The 20962-nt window shown below is 43.2% G+C and overlaps 1 protein-coding gene across 1 annotated transcript in view; it reads right to left on the minus strand.

Annotated features, from left to right (window-relative positions):
- The window catches only part of LHCGR (luteinizing hormone/choriogonadotropin receptor), an 81831-nt gene that overhangs the window by 4070 nt on the left and 56799 nt on the right, over positions 1-20962 (minus strand). Inside the window, exons 7-10 of the mRNA XM_005864851.1 lie at positions 13339-13407; positions 8111-8185; positions 4364-4549; positions 1560-1640 (exon numbers count right to left, since the gene is read on the minus strand). Coding sequence (XP_005864913.1) covers positions 1560-1640; positions 4364-4549; positions 8111-8185; positions 13339-13407 — 411 coding nt within the window. The remainder of the gene's footprint in view (positions 1-1559; positions 1641-4363; positions 4550-8110; positions 8186-13338; positions 13408-20962) is intronic.

Raw genomic sequence — 20962 nt, forward strand, 5'->3', positions numbered from 1 at the left:
CCAGCCACAATGAAGGAAGAAAGGAGAGGAGATGGGAGTTGTAGAACAGTGGGCCAGCCATAACAATAAGCACACCATTATATCTTGGGGAGAGCAGGTAAGGCTTAGTGGCTGGCTCTAGAATTTCTAAACTCCAGGGTCTTAGGAATAGCAGCAATCTGGTGGAAAAGGGAGAATGGGGATTTATCATAAAAATGTTTTTGCAGGAAGCACATTTTTTAAAAAATGACATTAATTTCAGGTAGATTTGAGGATGCTGGCGATTAGGGGACTTGTTTTCAAGCAGTGTTAGCAAACGAGATTGTATGCTCATTTTGGGAAGGCATGTGGTGGGGGCCAATGAGGATTATTGAGAATGACCTACAGTTTACCCTCCCCCAAACCATCCCTTGGTGCTACCATTGGCCGAACCCAGAAGTGGTTTCCTGTTGATGAGAAAAAAGCCATACAATCGCAAAAGAATAATGTAGAAGGTGACCGATAGGGAGGCTATCAAGAGGGAAGAGTGGGAAGAGTGAGAAAAAGAAACACCGGAGGCGAGATGGTGACAGACCTAATTAAAAGAACAAGAAAAGGATCCAGAGTATAATATTTATAATGTACCCTTGATGCTGTCACATTCTTCAACTCAGTTCTGAAAGCCAAACGGTGTTTCTGCTGTCCCTTACAGATGAAGAAAGTCTTGTCCAGGAATACCCAGCGTTACAGGAACATTACTGCCAAGGATTCCCATCCAACTCTGAGGAGCTACGAGGCCCAGGGTCCTTTCATCATACTACCCTGCTGCCCATAACTTGTAGATTGATAGTGGAAAAGAAAAGGGAAAAAAAGATGTAGAAGAGGGACAGGAGATTGGCAAGATATCCTAGAAGGGCGTCTGGTTTTGTAGCCTGAAGGACACATGGGGGAATGATCAAACTTCTAAATCACAGTAGATGTGGCCTGGGGAAACTGGGGTTATCTTCTGAGGCATGTTTTTTTTACATTTGGAGGTATGTGAAATGCTAAGGCAGCCAGGAAAATGTTAAAAAAATCAGTCAGTAGAATGGTAACTTAGCTCCCATCCAGTGTATGCTAGTGGTAGCATTAAGGCTGAGTAATATTGAGCTCCAGAGTGGAGTGGTCAAGGTGGCCTAGGTGTCTTGGAAGGAAGTGGCTACTTCTAGAAGCTGTATCTGCCATTGGTTGATCTTGCTGGGATACTGACCATATGACTAGTGAAAATTCCTAGTGAACTAAATTTTTACTTAAGCCCTTAATGACATTAAAATACTTGCAAATAAAATTTGGATTTCTGAGAATTTAATATAATTGTAGAATGAACATGTAGGTACTTATTTATAGAGGGTTTTTTTTTTAAAATCAGTTGAATGAGATACCTGATCAACTGGATGCCACTTGCAAAGAAAAGTTCTCATTTTAAAGCTATTTTAAAATGCTTTGCAAACATCCCCCTAACCAGGACTTTTATTGAAAGAAAATTGTTACACTGATAATACTAATAAGGGACATGCAGAATGAGATAGGGCTTCCTGAGTTTCTTTGCATGCAATACTTACAGGGTTTCATTATTTGGTTTCCTTGCTGTGCTTTCACATTGTTTAGAAAAGTTTTCAAAAATGGAAAATGAAAAATTCTGCCTGAAAGAGAAGAGGTGGAAAAAAAATACCAGTTGAGCTTTTGGTCTTCAAACTAAATCTGATCATGTCTATTTATGCTTTGTTCATCTAAATTCCTTGCCGATTATACCAGCTTCATGTTCTGCACTATTGTCCTAGCTGAAACGCTTCCTGGGGAGAGAGCAGAGGCTTCTGAATTGTCATTAGAGTGCCTCCAGCTTTGATAAAATGCTTGAATGCTAAGTGTTTCGTGTGGGCTCTAGAGAGGAAAAAACTTAAAAATTTGTCAGATTGAATCACAGTTTTTTCAATGCTCATTAAAAGCTGCCTTTATGGCATATTAAGGTTAGCTTCTCGCCACCCTCCTCACTGCATTGGCCTCGATGAACAAATAACCCTTCAGAGTTCATGGCTTTGAACTGTAACTGGGAATCTCATTTATAAGAATTTGAAGATACTGGACCTGACATTATGTGAATTTTCTGCTCCCCCCTCCCCCCAGGAGTATATGTGGGTGCTTCTTTTTCCTTCGTTTTTCTCTTTTAGCAGTTTAGCTAATAGAAGGGAGAGAGGGTGGAGGCAAAGAATTAAACAAGGCATATATGCTTATATTCTTGAAATGAAACCAAAGGGAGGAACAAAGGAAAAGTTGAGGAAGAAATAGAAGAAAGGACAACAGGCTGTGAGAACTTCAATCTTCCCTAAGGAGGAAAGAGATATGAGGCAATCTGAACTAGGCATTTCTATACACTATCCTTCCCAATATTAACAAAAGAGTTAGTTTCTTTTAGGAATGACTGTATACAAGCAGGAAAATGGAGAATATATCTGAACTATTTGACCCACTGGACTCATTTTAAATAATCAGCTTGTTATTTGGGGTGAGGATTATACACCCTGAAATTTAAATAAAATCGTGTGTGTGTGTGTGTGTGTGTGTGTGTGTGTGTGTGCGCGCGCGTGAGCGCGGTGTGCTAGCTCTAATCTGACACGAAGAGGTTCTGTGTGTACCAGTCTTCAGTTAACATGACATGTGGTTGTTCTTGTCCTTCAGATAATAGCAGTGGGTTTCGTCTATCTTTTTTGAAATTTTAATCATAGATACCAAGGAAGTTTTTGGGGCCCTTTGCCCAGGCAGCTGTGAGCATTATCCAGACTTAGCAGCTGCAGGGCAGAGGGTGACTCAGAGATTGCACAAACATCCACTGGCCCAGCTTCAGGCTCTGCATCCTCACTAGCATCCAAGGTTTCGAGCTTTAGGGACACAGAAGGAGTCAGTTAATCCCACTCAAGACAACCCCTGTGTGACTACATTCCCATTGTACTTCGATACTGGTCCACAATTGCATAATCCACTCCCCCTTTTTATACCCAGAAGTCTACTGGAATAAAAAAAACAACAACCCTGAACTAAAGTTCGTGCATGCCAGTAATTTCAGGAAGGTTGTGACCTCTTTGCCACAAAAGTGGTGTTCAGAGTCAGCTTTATCATAAACCACTGTCTGTACTGTCTCCTAGTTGGTCTCTCACCAGCTTTGCTCACTTCCAACCCATCCTCCATCCTCCTGCCAGAGTGATATTTGATAAAAGGAAGTCTGAGTAATGTTGCTTTAAATTTTCAGTGGTTCCCCATCCTCTAAACAACTTGGCCTGGCACTCAGAGCCTGTCATGGCCCACCTCTCCCTCATCTCCTCACTCACCTTCCTCTGTGTACCCAGAAGTCTTCCTGTCCCAGTTTTTCTGAATGACTTTCATCCTACTGTCTTTTGCCTTTGTGCCTTCACAGGAACTGTTTTGTCTTTGTGGCATGCTTTCCCCCATACCTGTCTAGCCAACTTCTACCTGTTTTTCAAGGCTCAGCAGAAGTCACTTCCTCAGGAAGCCTGGCATGAGCCCTTCTTTTCTTTGTGCACCCAGAGCCCTCTCAAACACACAACCAACCAGGGAACAAAGCAGACTAAAAAAATAGGCAAGAAAACATCAGAGCGTGTCACATGTGAAAAGTTAAGTATTGCTTTGCTTTACTTCAGTTACATATGTGATGTGCACTGGGTTACAATGTAAAAATGTAAACAAAGGTATTTACTATGCATCTCAGTAAAAAAAAAAAGGTCTGGAAAACTGCTTTAAGGAAAGAATGAAATTCTGCACACCCTGTCATTCCATTCTGCATCGAATTGAGTCAGCTGAAGTAGTAAGATGTCCCTCACTGGACACAAACCAGCCAGGAGTTTGTGCCCTTTTGTTCCCTAAGCTGGTCCTTAGGGAGCTAGGATTCTTTTTGGAAACAGAAGATGGTCTGCTGCTGTGAGAGAAATAACTTAAAAACCTTCTGTAGGGATTTTGTCTATCTTTTATTAAAGATTAAGACATTAGGTAAAATTTATCCTCTTGAGGCTACTTCCCCACCTCTTAAGGAATTACTGGCTCTGATAAGGATTAGAGCTAATTGATCTTCGAAATGCCGTAATGTATCCATTTTGCAGCTGCTATGATAGCCTAATAATTTAAGGCTATAATTCAATTAACTCAGAATAGGGTTCAGAAGTCTCTAGCTGCAGGGTGAAGTGACTCTTTGGAATCGGTTTTCAGGAGGAAGCAGGATGGTTCATTTTCTTCTTGTCTATCTGAAAATGGCCTAGAAGGCAGGGAGTGCAAGGGCAGGGAGCCCTCCACCAGTTGCGTTTTGATGTTTTAGCTGCTGCCACAGCTTGGCAGGCTTTACTTATTGTTTTTTACTTACTCTTTTGTTGGCAAGTTTCTAAAAGCACAGCAGTGGCTGGGGTAAGTCAATACAGCATCCAGGAGATTGGTAAATTTTTCTCTTGATGGCAATTTTTTTAGAGAATAGGATGAGGTGGCAATTAGCGTCTGAATGGACTCCAGCCCATAGCTAGGCAGGGCCTGCAGTTGGGTGGAAGAAATATCCCTGAACAATAAAAGGGAGAAAGGCTTTTTATTTATTTATATTATACATTTGATTCATTGAAACTTCCTCTGAACAATAGCATCATTCTAGATTGTGAGGAATGTTTTCTCTGTCTCGCCTTCCCCTAATTTTCCATTTCAGTTACTCTCATTAAGATCTAAATTCAAAAAAGCTATGCTGTGTTTTTTTCTTATGCACCCCATTATTCTTGTCAAGGTTGAGTATAACTCCTTGTACCTGTCATGCATTCATTAGCATTTCTCCATCTCTCCCCCGCCTCTACCTCTCTCCACTTAGCAAAAGTGAAACAACTACCTGCTTTATGAGACAGTAGGCACACGCGGTGACACCAGCTTTTGTGCTCTACCCCAGGGGAAATATTCAGGGCTTCAGATGCCTTGGTCTCTGATTGATCAAGCCCTGCAGGGTAGGTTTTCATGAAGCACAGGCTGGCTACGCTATTCATAGCTGCTGTGTGGCGTGAGCCATCATCTACCTGGGAAGCAGAATGCACGTCCTCTAAAGGCAACCTGGCTTTATCAGTCCAAAGCAAGCGAACTGGCCATGTGGGCAGAGCTGTGCGGAGAGCTCAGGCTTTGTAAACAAGGTTCTGAACTCCTCAGTTTTTCTAGACGAGGCAATGTCCAAGAAAACTCTGAACAAGTTAAATGTGAGGAGGAAGAGCAGTCAGTGGAAATTTAAAAACTCTGCCCATCTTCTAAGAGGCTGCTGCTGATGCCCCATGAAACTCTTCCAGCAGCACAGCCACCACCCGCCCCCCACCCCCAACCCACCCAGCAAACTTCCCCAATACATGGGAGGGGATCAATAGGTGATGGATAGACAGATGAACTTGACAACAGGGAATGATGTCTAGTGTTGGCCTTGGTGGAACAATCAAGGCAGGAGATCTGCCCCAGGGACTGCAGACTTTTCCTGCTTTTGTGTCCTTATCAGTTTAGGTACCAGTGTTCTCATTCTGCTTTATAGAGTTATTATCTCAGATGTGTTAGGGATTGAGCACACGACTCTGCAGGCCTGGTTGTGGTGGTGGTGGTGGTGGTGGTGTGTGTGTTGGGGGGAATATATTTTAACTTGGGATTCTAGAAATGACAAGGACTCATTACAAAGGAGTGTATCTCTGATAATAGATTTTCAGTCTCAGTGACAGAGTTGTAGGGAAAATATTCTGGGGGCGCGGGTGGAAGGAATTCATATAGACACCACTTAAATCCACAGGCAAAATGATAGTAGCTGCTTGGGAAGTAAGAGATGTGTCTGGTCCCACTGTTCTGAAGAAGACCAGGTGCCTGCAGTGCTCACAGTCCTTTCAAAGTAGGCCGACCAAGCAGCTCTTCAAGCAAACACTGTCATGCAGGGTGCCCTGTGCCTGACCCAGAGGCAATTCCCTTCAGCTGTTCAATGGCCAGGTTGGCGGCCAACCTGCTGTAAGAGCTCTGCTCACAGGATGTGCTAGATTGGGAGTCATCAACCAACCTGTCAGAGTCTGAGTCTGGTATATGTTAAATATAAGGTATATTGAAGGGGACCCCTTAGGATAGGATGGCAGAAGCTGAGAGAGAGCAGAGAAGGAAGTAGGCAGGAGCCATGAGGTAGTGGGAACCATAAGGAAGCATAAGTCATAAGTAAGCGTGAGGCCGAGTGGAGAGTAGAGAGTGTTAGGATTGACAGGGGGCAGAAGTGAGGAAGAAAAGAGAATCAGAATGGATGGTGGTAGAAGCTGGGAAGTAGATGAAGTCAGGAGTGAATGGCGTGAGGGGTAGGCACTAGTACAGGTGGGGGTTGATAGTGGTAGGGGTAGGAAGTAGACAGAGGCAAGAATTGATAGTGAATAGGAGAGTTAGGGAGCAGATGGTCAGGAGTTAGTGGCAGGGCTAAGAAGTTTGGAGTTTATAATGGTGGGAGGTAGAACGTAGAATCATGAGTTGATACTGGCAGGAGCTAGGATAAAAAGATTAATTGGGTAAGTTCATTTCTTCCCCTGCTTAAAACCTGAGAGCCTCTTCATCTCACACAGAGAACAGGCAAATCCTTCTAATGGTCACAAGACCCTCCGTGACGTGGCTCCCTGCCACTTGTCTGTCCACATGTTTAAGGACTGTCCTCTTTGCTCACTCTGCCACACCAGCCTTCTTTCTCCTCTTCAAATACACAAGGCGGGTTCCTGCCTCAGGGCCTTTGCTTTTGCTGTTCCTTCTGCCTGGAATGCTCTTCCTGCTGAAATCCACATAACTCGCTCTCTTACTTCTTTCAGGTATTTGCTTAAATGACAACATTTTAGAATATTCTTTCCTGACCACCCTCTTTAAAATGGCAACTCCCCTTCCCAACCCCCTTCCTCCAACTGTATCTTCTCCACAACCAACACCATCTTGCACATTGCATATTTTATTTACTTATTTGGTCCTGTCTGTGTTCCCCCATGCTTCTGCTCACTGTCTTTCTAGAGCTTTTCTCATTTTCTCTTGTTTATTGCTTTGCTTGTTAGTTTCTATTTGCCCTATGTGTCTTCAGTTCCTTTAAGGGCAAGGAGCAGAGCTGGTTTGCTCACCAGCCTCTCCAGCATGGTGCCTGGCAGACAGGACGTGTCAGCCCATGCTTGTTGGATGCATGATAACAGTGTACTAGACTAGCGAGTAATGGACTGGCACGAGGGGTGACGAGACACCCTGCGTTAGAGCTTCAGTGTCTGGACCTGTTGCATTTCTCCCTGAAACCTGACCACAGCAGAGGTTGTTTGCTGTAGGATGTTTCCTGCTTTCCAAGGCTTTGCCAGGAGACAGCTGATCCCATTTCCTGTTCCTCTTAATTTTCCCACGTGTCCTCACACTAAACCCCTGTAACTAAGGGAACTTGGCTCCACTCCCTGCACCCTCAGAGAGCCTGACACACAGAACATCCGCCTTGTCCAGCAGGTGTCAGGGCGAGTCAGACCTCTAGCCCAAGATCGCCAGGAGTAGATGCCAGGTGGGGAGCCACCCTTTGCCGGCTCACGAGGAGGCCTCCATATTTAGTGTTATGAGTTGAATTATGTTCTCCCAGCTTCATACATTGAAGTTCTGACCCTCAGTACCTCAGAATGTGACCTTATTTGGAAATAGGGTCTTTATAGAGGTAAGCAAATTAAAGTGAGCTCATTAGGATGGACCCTAATCTAGTATGACTGGTAACCTTATAAAAAGAGGGAACACGGGAGCCAGACGGGCAGGCACAGAGTGCCATGTAGAGATTGGAATTACACTGCCATGACAGAAGGAAGTACCAGCAGTGAGAAGAGAGGCCTGGAACAGTCCCTCCCTGCTGCCCTCAGAAGGAACCAGCCCTACTGTCCCCTTATTTCAGACTTCTGGCCTCCAGAGCTGGGAGACAATACATTTCCAATGTTTAAGCCATGCAATTGGTGGTGCTTTGTTACAGCAGCCCTTTCACATGTAGAGGCTGATGCCCCACAAATCAGGTTGGGGACAACGTGGCTAGACACCCTAAGCAGGCCTGTTGGGGTGCACTGGGTGGGTGGGGAGGCAGCACCACTGTACTCACAAGATGTTGGGCCCTGTGGCCCCCAGGAAGGCTCCATGGTGCATCTTCTTCAGGTGTGCGTTTCCCTTCAGCTCCCTGTGGGGAAGGGCAGTGTCCTTAGTGGAGTCTGCACCTCCTGGGTAACCTGTCACAGCTGTGTACACTCATGCTTGGGCTAGCCTGTGCATGGTGCTCAGGGTTGAAGGGTACATGCGGCACTGTAGGTGAAGTGGGAGAAAGACATGCTAGTCTTGGCAAAATTGTGAAATTGTGTATTTGGCCCCACCTTTCCTTTGTGATTTCCCTACTGGCTGGAACCTTTTGTCCTGCAACTTAAAGAGCTCGCCCCTTCTGCCCTGGGGTTATGGGCGATTACTGTCACAGCTGGGAGGAGGAGGGTGCTGCTCCAGTGTTCAGGGCTGGAGGGTGAAGTGCAGCCTGCCCTGGATCAAGGCTCTCAGTTGTCCTGACCTTGGAGGTCTCAGAATTTACTAGTGATATACTGAGGTTTGCAAATACTTTCCTTAAAAAGAAAAAGTAGGGTTCATTCAATGTCACCCCTTTTATCATGTTAATTGCACTTTTTTTTTAAATGTGTATTTGTAAGGGGGTGAGAAAGGATGGAAGTACAGGCTGTGGAGAAAATTGTCCCATTACCTGGGAGCCCTGCTGGTGTGTGCTGTGTATGTGATCATAACCAGGTGTGCATGTTATGGAAACAAAAGATTCAGGGCCACTGCTCTTGCCTGTGGCAGAAGCCCAGAGCTGCTAAGGCGGAGGCTACCTGAGGGCTTCTGTTCCCTTTAACTGAAAGCAGCTCAGCGTGAACTCTCACAGATACTCCAGGCTGGCCCTGCAGAGTAGCCTCCTGTCTGGGCCCTGAGGCTGGGCTCCAAGCACAGACCCTTCTCTGTGTGCACCAAGGAGCTGTGAGAGGAGTCCCTGGGCTCAGTCTTGCCAGCCTTCTTTTCAGCACTTTCTTCCTATAAGAGAAGGGTGGGGACTCAAAGAATATTCTGGAATCCCTGGGCAGTGGGCACAGTAGACGTCCACTGTTGGTGTGGTGATTTCGAGCATGGGAACAGGATTCTTCTGCATCGTGTTACAGTGTTACATGGCAGAACAGATGCACCAACACCAGCCTCTCCCCTGCAGGATGGCTAGGTAATTACCTGGCACATCTCATAGTGTTCCATCTTCTCCAGCGTCTGCGCATGTCTCCATGCAAGAGCCCCTGCATCTTCCTTCCTGGGTAGCTGTTTTCCACGTGCTTCTACTAAGCGTTCTCCTTGGAATCCCTCAGCCCTTTCATCAGAAAGCACCTGTCAGTCCCACATCACCCCCTTCCCTGGGTATATTTCCACTTTCAAAAGATGAGGTTGTCAGAGTCAGTTGCTGTTTAAAATCTAAATCAAAAGACGCTTTCCTTCCTGAACCTCCATGGTTGTTCCTCCTGATTTGGTTTGTTTTAATTATGTTCAGTTCTGGTCACAAATTGTTGAAACTGAGCTCTGTGAGCAAATAATCCTCATGTCAGCCAGGTCCAATTAATTTTTTCAAATTTCATGACAGCATCTTGCATGTTTCATTAAAATTCAGATCTTTCTGTGTACTGATAACTGCATTGTGTAACTTGGTCAAAGGTAAATCAAATTCAGCGACCACATTTTTCTGGAGGGCACTTTTGGGAACTCTCCCAGGTAACCTGGTCCTCCCATTGTGAGAAGCATAGGCAGCATGGCCTTTTGAAGCAGAGTGGGGAACCCCCAACTCAACCCAAAACTTTCCTAACATGGTGCTATGGGAATGATGTGGCCTGACTCTTGGACCCTTGGAGGTGTCTGAGGACAACCATCCAATACTGCCCCTCTCCACCCTGTCCTGCCTTAGTAAGTAGAGTGCTTGAGAACTTGACAGAGCTTTGGTGTCATTCTGAACACCTTTGGACAGGCCTATTAATGGGGAAGGTGTCAGACCCTGGGCTGAATGTAGAGTTTGAAACTTTTTCTTAACAGTTTTGAAACTCCTCCTCCTTCTGTGCTTAAATCTTTCAATGGGTCTTCTTATTCTTAGAAGAGAATTCAGACTTCTCTCCATAGCCCCTCAGTTCTGCATGATTTGCTCCTACTTTATCTCCAGGTTTATCCCACACCAGTCTTCCCCTTGCAGATGACCCTCCAACCTCACCAGCCTCCTCGAATTTCCTGGAGCTTAGAAATTTCGTTTCTTTCCCAACTCAGGACCTTTGCATATGCTGCTTCTTTCTGTAACACACTTCCCTTGCTATTGCCATGGTGGACTCCTTGCCATCTTTTAGGCTCAGCCTAAATATCATATTCTCAGTGAGGCTATCACCTAGCCTAAAGTCAGTCGCCCCTCTGTACTCTCGCAGATCTCAGCAATAGGTTATTTTCTTCATAGTACAAATCACTACCTGCAAGAAATTAACTTACCCCCTTTTTGTCTGTGCCTTATGCTAGAACAGAAACTTCAGGAGGACAGGGAGTGTTTCTACTCTACCATGTGATCCAGCACTTAACAAAGTGCCTAATATATTGGTGATGCTTAATAAATGCTTTTTGAATGAATAAATGAATGATATTGATTTCTGTTCTTGCTTTCCTCTTTCTCCCAACGATGAGGTATGGGGGATTCAGAACCTTGAGTAGTTGTATTATTCGAAGTTCACACGAATTCTGGCATCTCTGAAGCAGCGGAGACTGTTGACCAAGGCCCTCCTTCCTGAAGTCCTATTTTCCCTGACCTCCCAAGGTCTACTCCACTGGTTTCCTTACACCTGGTTGCTTTTGCTTTGGCCTCTCTTCCTCATGTCTTGTTCCCCCAGTTTTATATTCAGTCCTCTTATTTTCCCCCTTGTGCAGGTGACCTCAGCCACAAAGGACTTTAGCTGCCCCCTCTCTTCAGATAACCCTGATGTCTGTGTGTCTAGCTCTGAGCTACCCTTTCCAACCCTCTGTCCTCCCTGCTAACAGATGACCCTCTAGGTTCTCATTTCCTACTGAACAGAGTCCAAATTCTTTACTCTGGCATCTAAGACACTTCCTGCTGTGCCCACCCACAACTAGAACTTTCTAAAAGCTATATTTGCTGGTCTATGAAAACATCTCTTGCTTCCTCTCCTGGGCCATTCTTTTTGTTATCCTCGGCCTGGAATGCATTTTCCTTCTGTCTTTGCCTCTCTCGGGCCCAGCTCAAAGTCTACCTCTCTCGTGAAGCTTTCTCTGGTTTCCTTCTCCCTGTCTTCTGTTTCAGTTACTACTTAGTGTACAGTTTGCATACCATTTGGAGATGCCTCTTTCTAGGCTGTAGGCTCTGTCAAGGCAAACACCAGGTTTATTCATGCTCATTTCCTCTAAAAATATAGCATGTTCCCTTCAACACAGCTGATGCTTGGCACACACTTGTTGAGTGAATAATGGAATGAGGCATCTGAGAGCACTGTGCCAAGAGAGGATAGGCCTCTGATTTAAATTTGGCAGAAAGAGATTCAGTTGGCTGGAGTGGACCCTTCATTAAATTCAAGTCAAGAAGAAAATGATGGGAAATTTACTCCATGATAGGAAGGACAACTTTTAAAAAGCTACTGTTTCTTGAGCACTTAGTATGTGCCAGACCTATGCTAAAAGCATAAAAATTTAATCTTATTTAATTATCATTTACTCATTGATAATTATGTGATGTAATAAATAATAATTGAGCACCTACTCTGTGCTAGGCACTGTTTTAAGTACTGAGGGTACAAAATAGACCTTTTCATTTTCAGGGGTGGGTATCCTCAAAACAAGCCTATTAGTGGCTCCATTTTATGGATGAGAACACTGTGTCTTAAATAGGTTGAGTAACTTCTCCAAGGTAGCTGATAAATAGTGGGATCGGATAGAGTCCAGTCAGTGACGCTTAGGTCTGTTCTCTTAGCCACCAAGTTATGTGACATGGTATCTACATAAGAGGGTCTTTGGTTAATATATATAATTAAAGTAAATATATTATGTAGACTTATGCTCCTCAACTTCAGACTGGCAGCATCAGCATCTCCTGAGAGCTTGTTAAAATTGCAAATTCTTAGTCTCTATCCTAGAACCACTGAATTAAAGGTCTCTGGGAATCAGGCTCAGGAATCTGTGTTTTAACAATTCCCACATTATTCTTATGTTTGTTAAAGTTTGACAAGCACTGGTATAGACCATACTTTATATGATCGACTTATTAAAAAAGGCTTTTTGTTTATTTTTCTTAATTTTGACTTCAGTTGAGGTTTTCATGTGCTCTTAGTTTTTATTATACACAGCTGTAGTGCGATCATCAGTCACCTTGTCCCTGTTAGGGTTCTATTAGAGTGGTTCAGCTTTGCGCATGAACCACTCTAATGGAAAAGGAGCCTTACAAAGAAAGAGGTTGAGAACAATGAAGGAACCAGTTGGTTGGGATGCTCCCCTTGATTTAAAAGCTATTAACACTGGGGCCAGGCCTGGTGTGGCTCAGCGGTTGAGCATCGACCTAGGAACCAAGAGGTCACCGTTTCAATTCCTGGTCAGGGCATATGCCTGGGTTGTGGTCTCAATCCCCAGTGGGGGCGTGCAGGAGGCAGCTAGTCAATGATTCTTTCTCATCATTGGTGTTTCTATCTCTCTCTCCCTTTCCATTCCTCTATGAAATCAATAAAAATAAATAAAAATTAAAAAATAAAATAAAAGCTGTTAACACTTGGGACTCAAGTAGGGTGTGGTGAATATTCTTGGCTCCCTCACCTGGTGGAAAATGAGCAGCCTATTCCCTCCCCTCGCCCGCCTCCCACCCCCAGCAGTAGGGAGATGGGACTCTGAGTGGGTCTGTTGTGGCTGATTAGCTGGTAAATGGAGTTACCCGATTTCTCTGCAGTGGGGCCAGTGGGAAGAATTTCTTTGCTGAAATCATGCTGCCTCTAACACACCCTCAACCTGAGCACGGGGGCTAAGAGGGAGGCTGTGAGATGGCGGCGCCTAAAGTAGGGTGTTGAATATTTCAGCAAGCTGTCAACTTCAATGTATTCCGACTGCATCTATCTTTGAAATCAGGGTGCTCTGGGGTTTCCAGCCAGCCAGTTGCCTAGTAACATGCATGAAACACTGAGGACTAGCCACTTGAAAGTTTATTTTTGTCCTGAGTTAGTTGCTGAAGATTGAATGTGGTCTGGTAGCCAGAGTAATATATCATTTTTATTCATGAGCTGGGGAAATGAGCGTACTTACAGGGAAATCAGCGTCGTCCCATTGAACGCATGACTTCGTATTTCTTCAAACCCATTTCCATACAGTTTGCTGAAGAGGGAAGAGAGAGGGTTTAGGATAGAAAGAAACAGTTTGGAATCACACATCCTTCCTCCTGTGATGTTTATTGCTAAGATAATTATTGGCATTCACATGTCTTAGCTGTGTTTCACTAACATTTTAGATTCTAAGGTCCTGGTAAAATGAAGTTTTGTGGGGTTTTTTTGCTCCAGTTTGCCTCTACCTCCACCATTACAATCTTCACCACCACCAGTTTTAAATGTTTATTAAGTATCAGATACTTAGCCAGCCATTGTATGTATAGCATATGATTTAATCTTCATCATCATTTCCATTATCCTGATGTGAAACCTAAGCCTAGTGTTGTTGTGCAGCTTGCAGAAGATCAAAGAAAGCAGTGGCAGAAGTGGGATTTGAGGCCAGACCTGTCTGACTAACACTCAAGTCTTGCCTGCGGTTGTTCAGGCCTGTGTGTACACCCGGGCTTTCTGGGTTGCTGAAAGTTAAGGGCAGAGGAAGACTCCCGTGCTGAGTGAGCTATCCCTTTTCTTGGACGAGTGTAAGTTTTGGTACCATATTTGGCTCCACAACCAAGAAGATTTCAATGTCTGTAAACAGTTCTTTAAGACTCATTATTGGATAATGAAATCAATATAGTTGGGTGCAATCAGCATTTAAAAAATAAAATAGAAGTGATTAGAACAGAATGGATGCAATTAGGGTAGTGTTGTTTATGAAATTTTGTTCCATAATTTTTGTATGTTATATACATATAAATATACATACACACACACGCACACATACATACATGTCTGTCCAGAATAAGACACCGGAGGCTTTTTAGAACACAGGTCAATGCTGGGGAATGCTGGAGTCAGAAGGGAACTTGAAAAGAATCAAGTGGCATCCCTTCATTTAGCGAAGAAGGAAATAAGATCAGAGAGGAAAGTGACTTGTCTAAAGCCCACAGGAGGCAAAAATGGGACCAGAAAACACTTTGTGGCTCCTTCTAGCACATCAGTTTTGCTGGTTGTTTTACTTTTCTTCCCTGAGATGACCCCCTCTCCCTCTTCCTGCAGGCTGTGTTTGATTTGCAGGGTCACCTTTCCTGGCTGCCCTATTTAACTACCATCCTCCCCTCCTCCAGCATCTCAGCATTCCCTATCCCCCTTCTCTGATTTGTTTTTCCTCTGTTGCTTTACCACCGTCTGACCCATAGTTATGTTATACTTGTTCATTATCTATGCCCCCCCTGCCCCTAGCAGAATATAAATTCTTCTGCTCTCTGCAGAATCCTCTGCATCTAGAACAGTGGCTGGCACCTGGGATGAGTACAGTAAGTATATGTTAAGTGAATTGGATTAACAAGTGGGTCTATGGAAGATGAATTTTTACTACAAATTATAGTCCAATGAGCTTAAGTAGAAATATTGGTGTAAGTTCTTCATGAGCAATGATGGAAGACTCAGGTGAGAAAGGGCTGTGGTAAAACATAAAATTAAACTCCTGTGTCTGGCAGGGTCCTATCTTCCCTCTACAGGGCTGCTGCAGCTGCACGGCCATGTCAGGAATAGGCTGCGGGATGTGATGTGAGAAAGGGTTGAGACATATTCTCCACCTGCTCTCACCCCACATGCCTGTCACCTGAAAGCACTTTTATCTTGGTATATGTATATGTATATGTATATGTATGTAGTGTTTATGTGTGTAATATGTATGTATTTTTTTGTGTGTGTGGTTTCCATCAGCCACAGCACACCAGACACAAATCAGCATATAAATATATAGAAGTGGGACTCATGTTGAAGCATGATATTTGAACACTGAAATTTAGAAAATACAGTGGTTATGAAATAATTCGTAAAGTCTTCTTACTAGATTGAGTTCAAAGAGAACAAGGGAGGATACGAATTCATTCCACAAAACCCTCAGGCCTCTCATGCTGCCTGTTACCTAGCAGGGGCTCGGTCATCAGGCTGGGTAGAGCAGAGGCCCTGTCCCACCGCAGCCTCCCTGGCTTCCCCTGCTCTCCTGTGCTTCCTTCTGGGAGTCTTCTGAGTTTAAGGCTGCATGTGCTAGCTTTTAACCATATTCTGTAATCAATTATTGGATGCCATTTTTTCATTAATTTTCCCTCTCCATTTGAATTGTAGAATCTGAGGGGATAGGAACTTGGTTTATATTTGTTGTCTTGTAAAATCAAAAACAACCTTCTTGCCTCCTTAGCACTTACTCCCACTGGCTTTTTTTTAAGTTTTACACTAAGAATATTATTCTTTAGTAGTATCTTGTCATTTGGCAGTATCTTGTTATTTATAGCAGTTTCTATTAGATGAATGAATCCTACCTGTCTTTTCTCTGAACTTTTTTGAAATTGAATTTCTTAGAGGCTAGGTCAGTGTTTATCAAAGCATTCTCCTCCATCCACTGAATCAGAATCACGTACGGAATCAGACTCTGGTAGTGGCACCCAGGAGCATGTGCTTTTATAGCAAGCTCTCCCAGTGAGCCCGGGCATGCCACTTTGGGACCCATTGCCCTAGGGCAGTGGTCAGCAAACTCATTAGTCAACAGAGCCAAATATCAACAGTACAACGATTGAAATTTCTTTTGAGAGCCAAATTTTTTAAACTTAAACTATATAGGTAGGTGCATTGTTATTAACTTAATTAGGGTACTCCTAAGGCTTAGGAAGAGCCACACTCAAGGGGCCAAAGAGCTGCATGTGGCTCGTGAGCCACAGTTTGCCGACCACGGCCCTAGGGCATGTCATAGGACCATACAGTTCTCATCATTTCCATAGTGCACACCAGATGGTCTGTTGGTCAGAACTGAGTCCAGAGACTAGTCCCCTTATTAATTTCTCTGCCTTGTACGTGATGAAGCTACATGTGTAGTGGACCAAGAAGAAGTAGCCCCTACTTTGATTTTGGCAAAGCAAAGCTGCCAGCAGTTGTCTGGATGCCATTCCCCATCACTGCTAGGTGCTGGCTTGATGATCCTAGTTTTGATACATATTGGGATTTTGTACCTTTTTTTTTTTTTGGTGGGGCTTATAATGCTCTAAGTTAAGTCTGCAAGCCCTGAGCCCAACTGCCTGGGCTTGAATCCAAGTCTACTGCTTATGAGCTGAATTACTTTGGGCAAGTTACTTAACCTCTCTGGTCTCAATTTCCTAATCTGAAAATAGGGGTGATAATAATAGTATTGATCTCAAAGGCTATTGTGAGGATTGAAAGAGTAAACATGTTAAACACTTAGAAATGATTGTTTATTGGAACACAGTAAATACTTAATGTGTTGTTCCTATCATTCATATATTCAACAGTGGCCTCCAGCTCTCCTACCAGAACTGAGGGAAATGGTCTTCTTTCCATGTGCTGGGCAGAATTTTCATGAAATGCAGCCACCTGTTCAAATGAACTCCACTGGGGTAGAGACCTCTCTGTTCCTGGGTGGAGCGGGTCAGTTCAGTGGCCTGGGCTGCCCCAAATGTCCTCACTCTCTGAAAGCCCTCAACCACCTTTCGCCTGTGTTGGCATCATTGACATTTTTGCAATTGGACATTTTTCATGTCTTTTTTTGAATAGCCTGGGTCCTGCTTGTGCCAATATTGCAAAGAACATGGCTCATTGTTTCCTTTTCAACTGCTGCTCTTTGTCTCTGTTCTTACCAGACTCACACAATAGAATGCACTGCATTGTTTTGATTAAAGGACTGGCTTCCTTACTCTGGAGAAATTACAAATGCGAGTGGGAGACCTCATGTTGTCAGGCCTGCACAATGCTTTGTGCCCATTCAAACATCTGGAGAGTCACTTCAAATAACTTTTTTCCAAAACATCATGGTGTCAGAATTAAATGAGAAAGGCTTCCTTTGCCTTGAGGATGCTGTCACAGGCTGGGAAATGAATTTTCCTCCTCCTCTCCTCTATTATGATAGCTGCACCTTACTTTAAAGCATTGTCTAGGTTCTCTATTCAAATGTCAGTACTTGTGATCAAACAGAGAGAATAGTACCTTTTTATTCAAAATAAGACTCAGGCTTTAGAACTTAACCACAAATGACACTTTAATTCTGAATGCTGCCTTATAGCAAACTCCAGATATTTCTTGGACTATAAAAGCATTTCTTAGGTTATATTAATGTTATACTACAGTTCCCTCTTGGATCATGTACTCACCTAGTTTTGGATGATTTCAAAGAAGAAAGCTTAACTTATGTTTACAGACTCTCAGGGACTCAAAAGACCCAATTGCTGAAGAGCAAAACATACTATTTTAGAATATATGTCCTATGATGGTATATCTATCAACAAATTTTTATCAAACAACTATAGAAACACCATCTCAAAGAATAGGGATCCTAAGTTTGCTACTGTCTTCTCCATGTGCTACTTTGCTGAAGTCCTTTTACTTAGGAATAATTCCTCATGCATAAAGACACTTGTGTGCTGGATTCCCTGGCAGTGTTTGTAGGGATAATTATCACTGGTCTCTACTGTCTGCTGCCAGGACCCTAGTTTTGAATGTTCATCAGAACTCCCCCATTCCTGTGGGGCTCGCAGCCTCTATGGCATGGGGTCCCTCTCTCTGATTTGGTCATGCCTCCTGCCTTTCAGCAGGCCTGGAGTTCTATTTTTATATATAAATATGTTTTTATTGATTTCAGAGAGAAGGGAGAAGGAGAGAGGGATAGAAACATCAATGATGAGAGAGAATCATTGACTGGCTGCCTCCTGCATGCCCCCTACTGGGGATTGAGCCCACAACCTGAGCATGTACCCTGACTGGGAATCAAACCGTGACCTCCTGCATGGGTCTACGCTCAATCACTGAACCACACCGGCCAGGCAGCACTAGCGTTCTTATATTTCCTCACATCTCACCAAGTTCATGTCAACTTACATGACTTTATCATATGTAACAAAAAAGGTGATAGGCATCCAAAAATGATAACAATGGATTATAATATAGTGAATAAAATGTTTTTAAAATCCACACTCCACAGTGATACTTAAAAAGAGAGAATGAAAGAGAGAGAGAGAGAGAGAGAGAGAGAGAGGAGAGAGAAGGAAAGGGAGAAAAAGGAAACCTCTTTCTTTCTTTTTTTAACAGAAGAGTGCTGACTAACAAATGTAGAGGCATGGTAGACTTTCCTATGTATTAACTGAATAATCAACAGATGCTGAAACCATTGGACAAAGGTTGTTGGCTACAGGATAGTCACACAAACTCAAATTATCCCACCATGATTTAGTTATTAATGACAAAGGGAAATATGCACCCTTACAATGAAGAGATCAGTCACTACCTTAACCGAATGGCTAAGGAGTGGGACAGAGGGATGTGCTGTTCCTCCTGGTTTGATGCATTGGGAGAGATAACATCTCCTTTGTTGTGTTCTTGCAGAAACATTGACCTGAATCTAGTTATGACAGTATAGACAAATGAATCCAGACATTGTCATCCAGAACAGAGGAAGGAAGAGGGGCAGTTTTTTGCAGGATGGGGTGGAAGGTGATGTTGGGAGGACTAGGGACATAATAGCAAAAATGCAATGCATAAACTTTGATTAGATTCCAAGTTTAAAAAATCTATAAACATATTTTCATTTGAATATGGATTATAGGTTGGATAATGCCATTAAATTCATGTTGATTTTCTTAGCTATAGTTATGTGGAATTTCCCTATTTTTGGGAGATATGTGCTGAAGTATTTAGATATGAGGTGTCATGATGTCTGTAAACTTTTTTGGATGGTTTGGCCAAAGGGAAATGTATTGTATATAGTTACATATATAGAAATGGAGTAGGCATGCGAGCTGGAAATAGTAGCTGAATCTAGGTAAAGTATATAGGGAGTTCATAGTACTATCTGTTCCACTTGTCAGTGGGGAGACAGAGAGAGTGACTCCAATTACCAGTTTAAAATTTCAAAATAAAAATATTTAAAATGAGATGATGCAACAGTGTTTGAAGGGTGGTCTAAACAACTGGCTTGCTGAGTGTTAGTTTTTAATTGTGACAGTGCAGTGCAGACAATACAGTGTGACTGACTTTATACAAGGAGGTATTAATAATCCCATTGGAAAGACAGAGACAGAGTTATGTTGAGGTGGTGTGACTTGACTAAGGCTGGTTACATGCAGAGCCAGGACTAGAACACAGGCTTTCTATTTCAGTGCCAAGCAGTCTCTCGACTGTGGCTTGTCACAGGTGCAACCTGAAATCTTGTCATTCTTTGCCAGGCATCTTTTCTCTGAATTAGTCTTAGAGAATTAGTTGCTGTGACCTTTCCTTCTCTTTGTGGAGTTCTGATATGAATCAAGGTTGTCACATTTTTGAGACTTGCATGACCAGTGATCTAGAATATTTTAGAGGTGGCGAAGCCAAATCCTGCTTACCTAGGGGGGACATTTCAAAGTGGCATCTGGAGGAGATTTAATGAAAAGCCAAAGGGCCATAAAGGAACATAAGAGTATAATGCATGGCTTTAGCATTAGCCCCACTGAGCTTCTCCAGCATCAGGTGAAGTGTTTTGTTTTTATTAAATGAGCTCACAGTTGGTACAGATTTAGGTGGGGGGAGGCAGGAAGGTTTCCATGAAAAGCAAATTCTCAAAACTAGTCATGAAGAGAGAGGGCTTATTTTCATTATTTTCTAATTAGAGAGCTGAACTCTATAGTTGAGAAAATCCAGGCTTTCCTTTTTAAGTGATACCCTTTTCCAAGGGGGTGCTCCACAGGATCCTCCACTTACAGTAGGGCCCATTCAGCCAAGGACAAGTGCCAAACAAATGACTAATCTCTCCCCTTGCAGACACAGGGTTGAGAGTGAGGAGGGGGATGAAGCACATTGTCCCCACGGGCTCTCTGGGAGAAATGGATCCACAATCCTCATTAACTTCAGAAGTGGGGCAATTACCTGCCCTGCTGGTAGGCACTATTCATCTTAAAATCAGTACTAACACAAATTAATAGTCCACAAATAAAAATACCATGTAGCTGTTGTGTACACATGCTGAAATATGATGTGTGAAAAGGAATCTTTGATTGTTTTGTTACTTTGGTGGGGAGGTCTGGTCTTGTGAGCTTGTAGAATCCCATGAATTATTATTTTCTTCTGCTCTTTCATTCCTGTTCCACTCCACTCCCATCATTGTACATTTACCTGAGAGGAGTATCTGTTGGTTCCTGATTATTTTTAGATTTAGGTCAAAATCAAAGGGAGTCTTGGCTATTTATGATCTTTGAATAAAGGCAACTTATTTGAGTGGTTTCTTCTTACTACTTTTATTTAGTTACTTCTAAGACTCTAGCCCTTTATCCCAGCATTCACGACCCTCTGCAATCAAATGTTTCTTCCATTCCTTTTTATGTAAACATATTGATCTAAGCCTATTTCCCATCCCTTAAGCAGGATGTTCACTCCCAGTGAGTATCCCTCATCCTATTTTCCTCCTCCCACAGCCTTGTGTTTGCACATGCTGCCTTTCACTTGGATTCCTTGCTCCCCTATTCTCAGTATGTGGTACAACATAATGATGAAGCCCATGACTCTAAGACAGACTGTTTGGTTGTATA

This window comes from Myotis brandtii, unplaced genomic scaffold (assembly GCF_000412655.1).
Source record: "Myotis brandtii unplaced genomic scaffold, ASM41265v1 scaffold191, whole genome shotgun sequence".
NCBI lineage: Eukaryota > Metazoa > Chordata > Mammalia > Chiroptera > Vespertilionidae > Myotis > Myotis brandtii.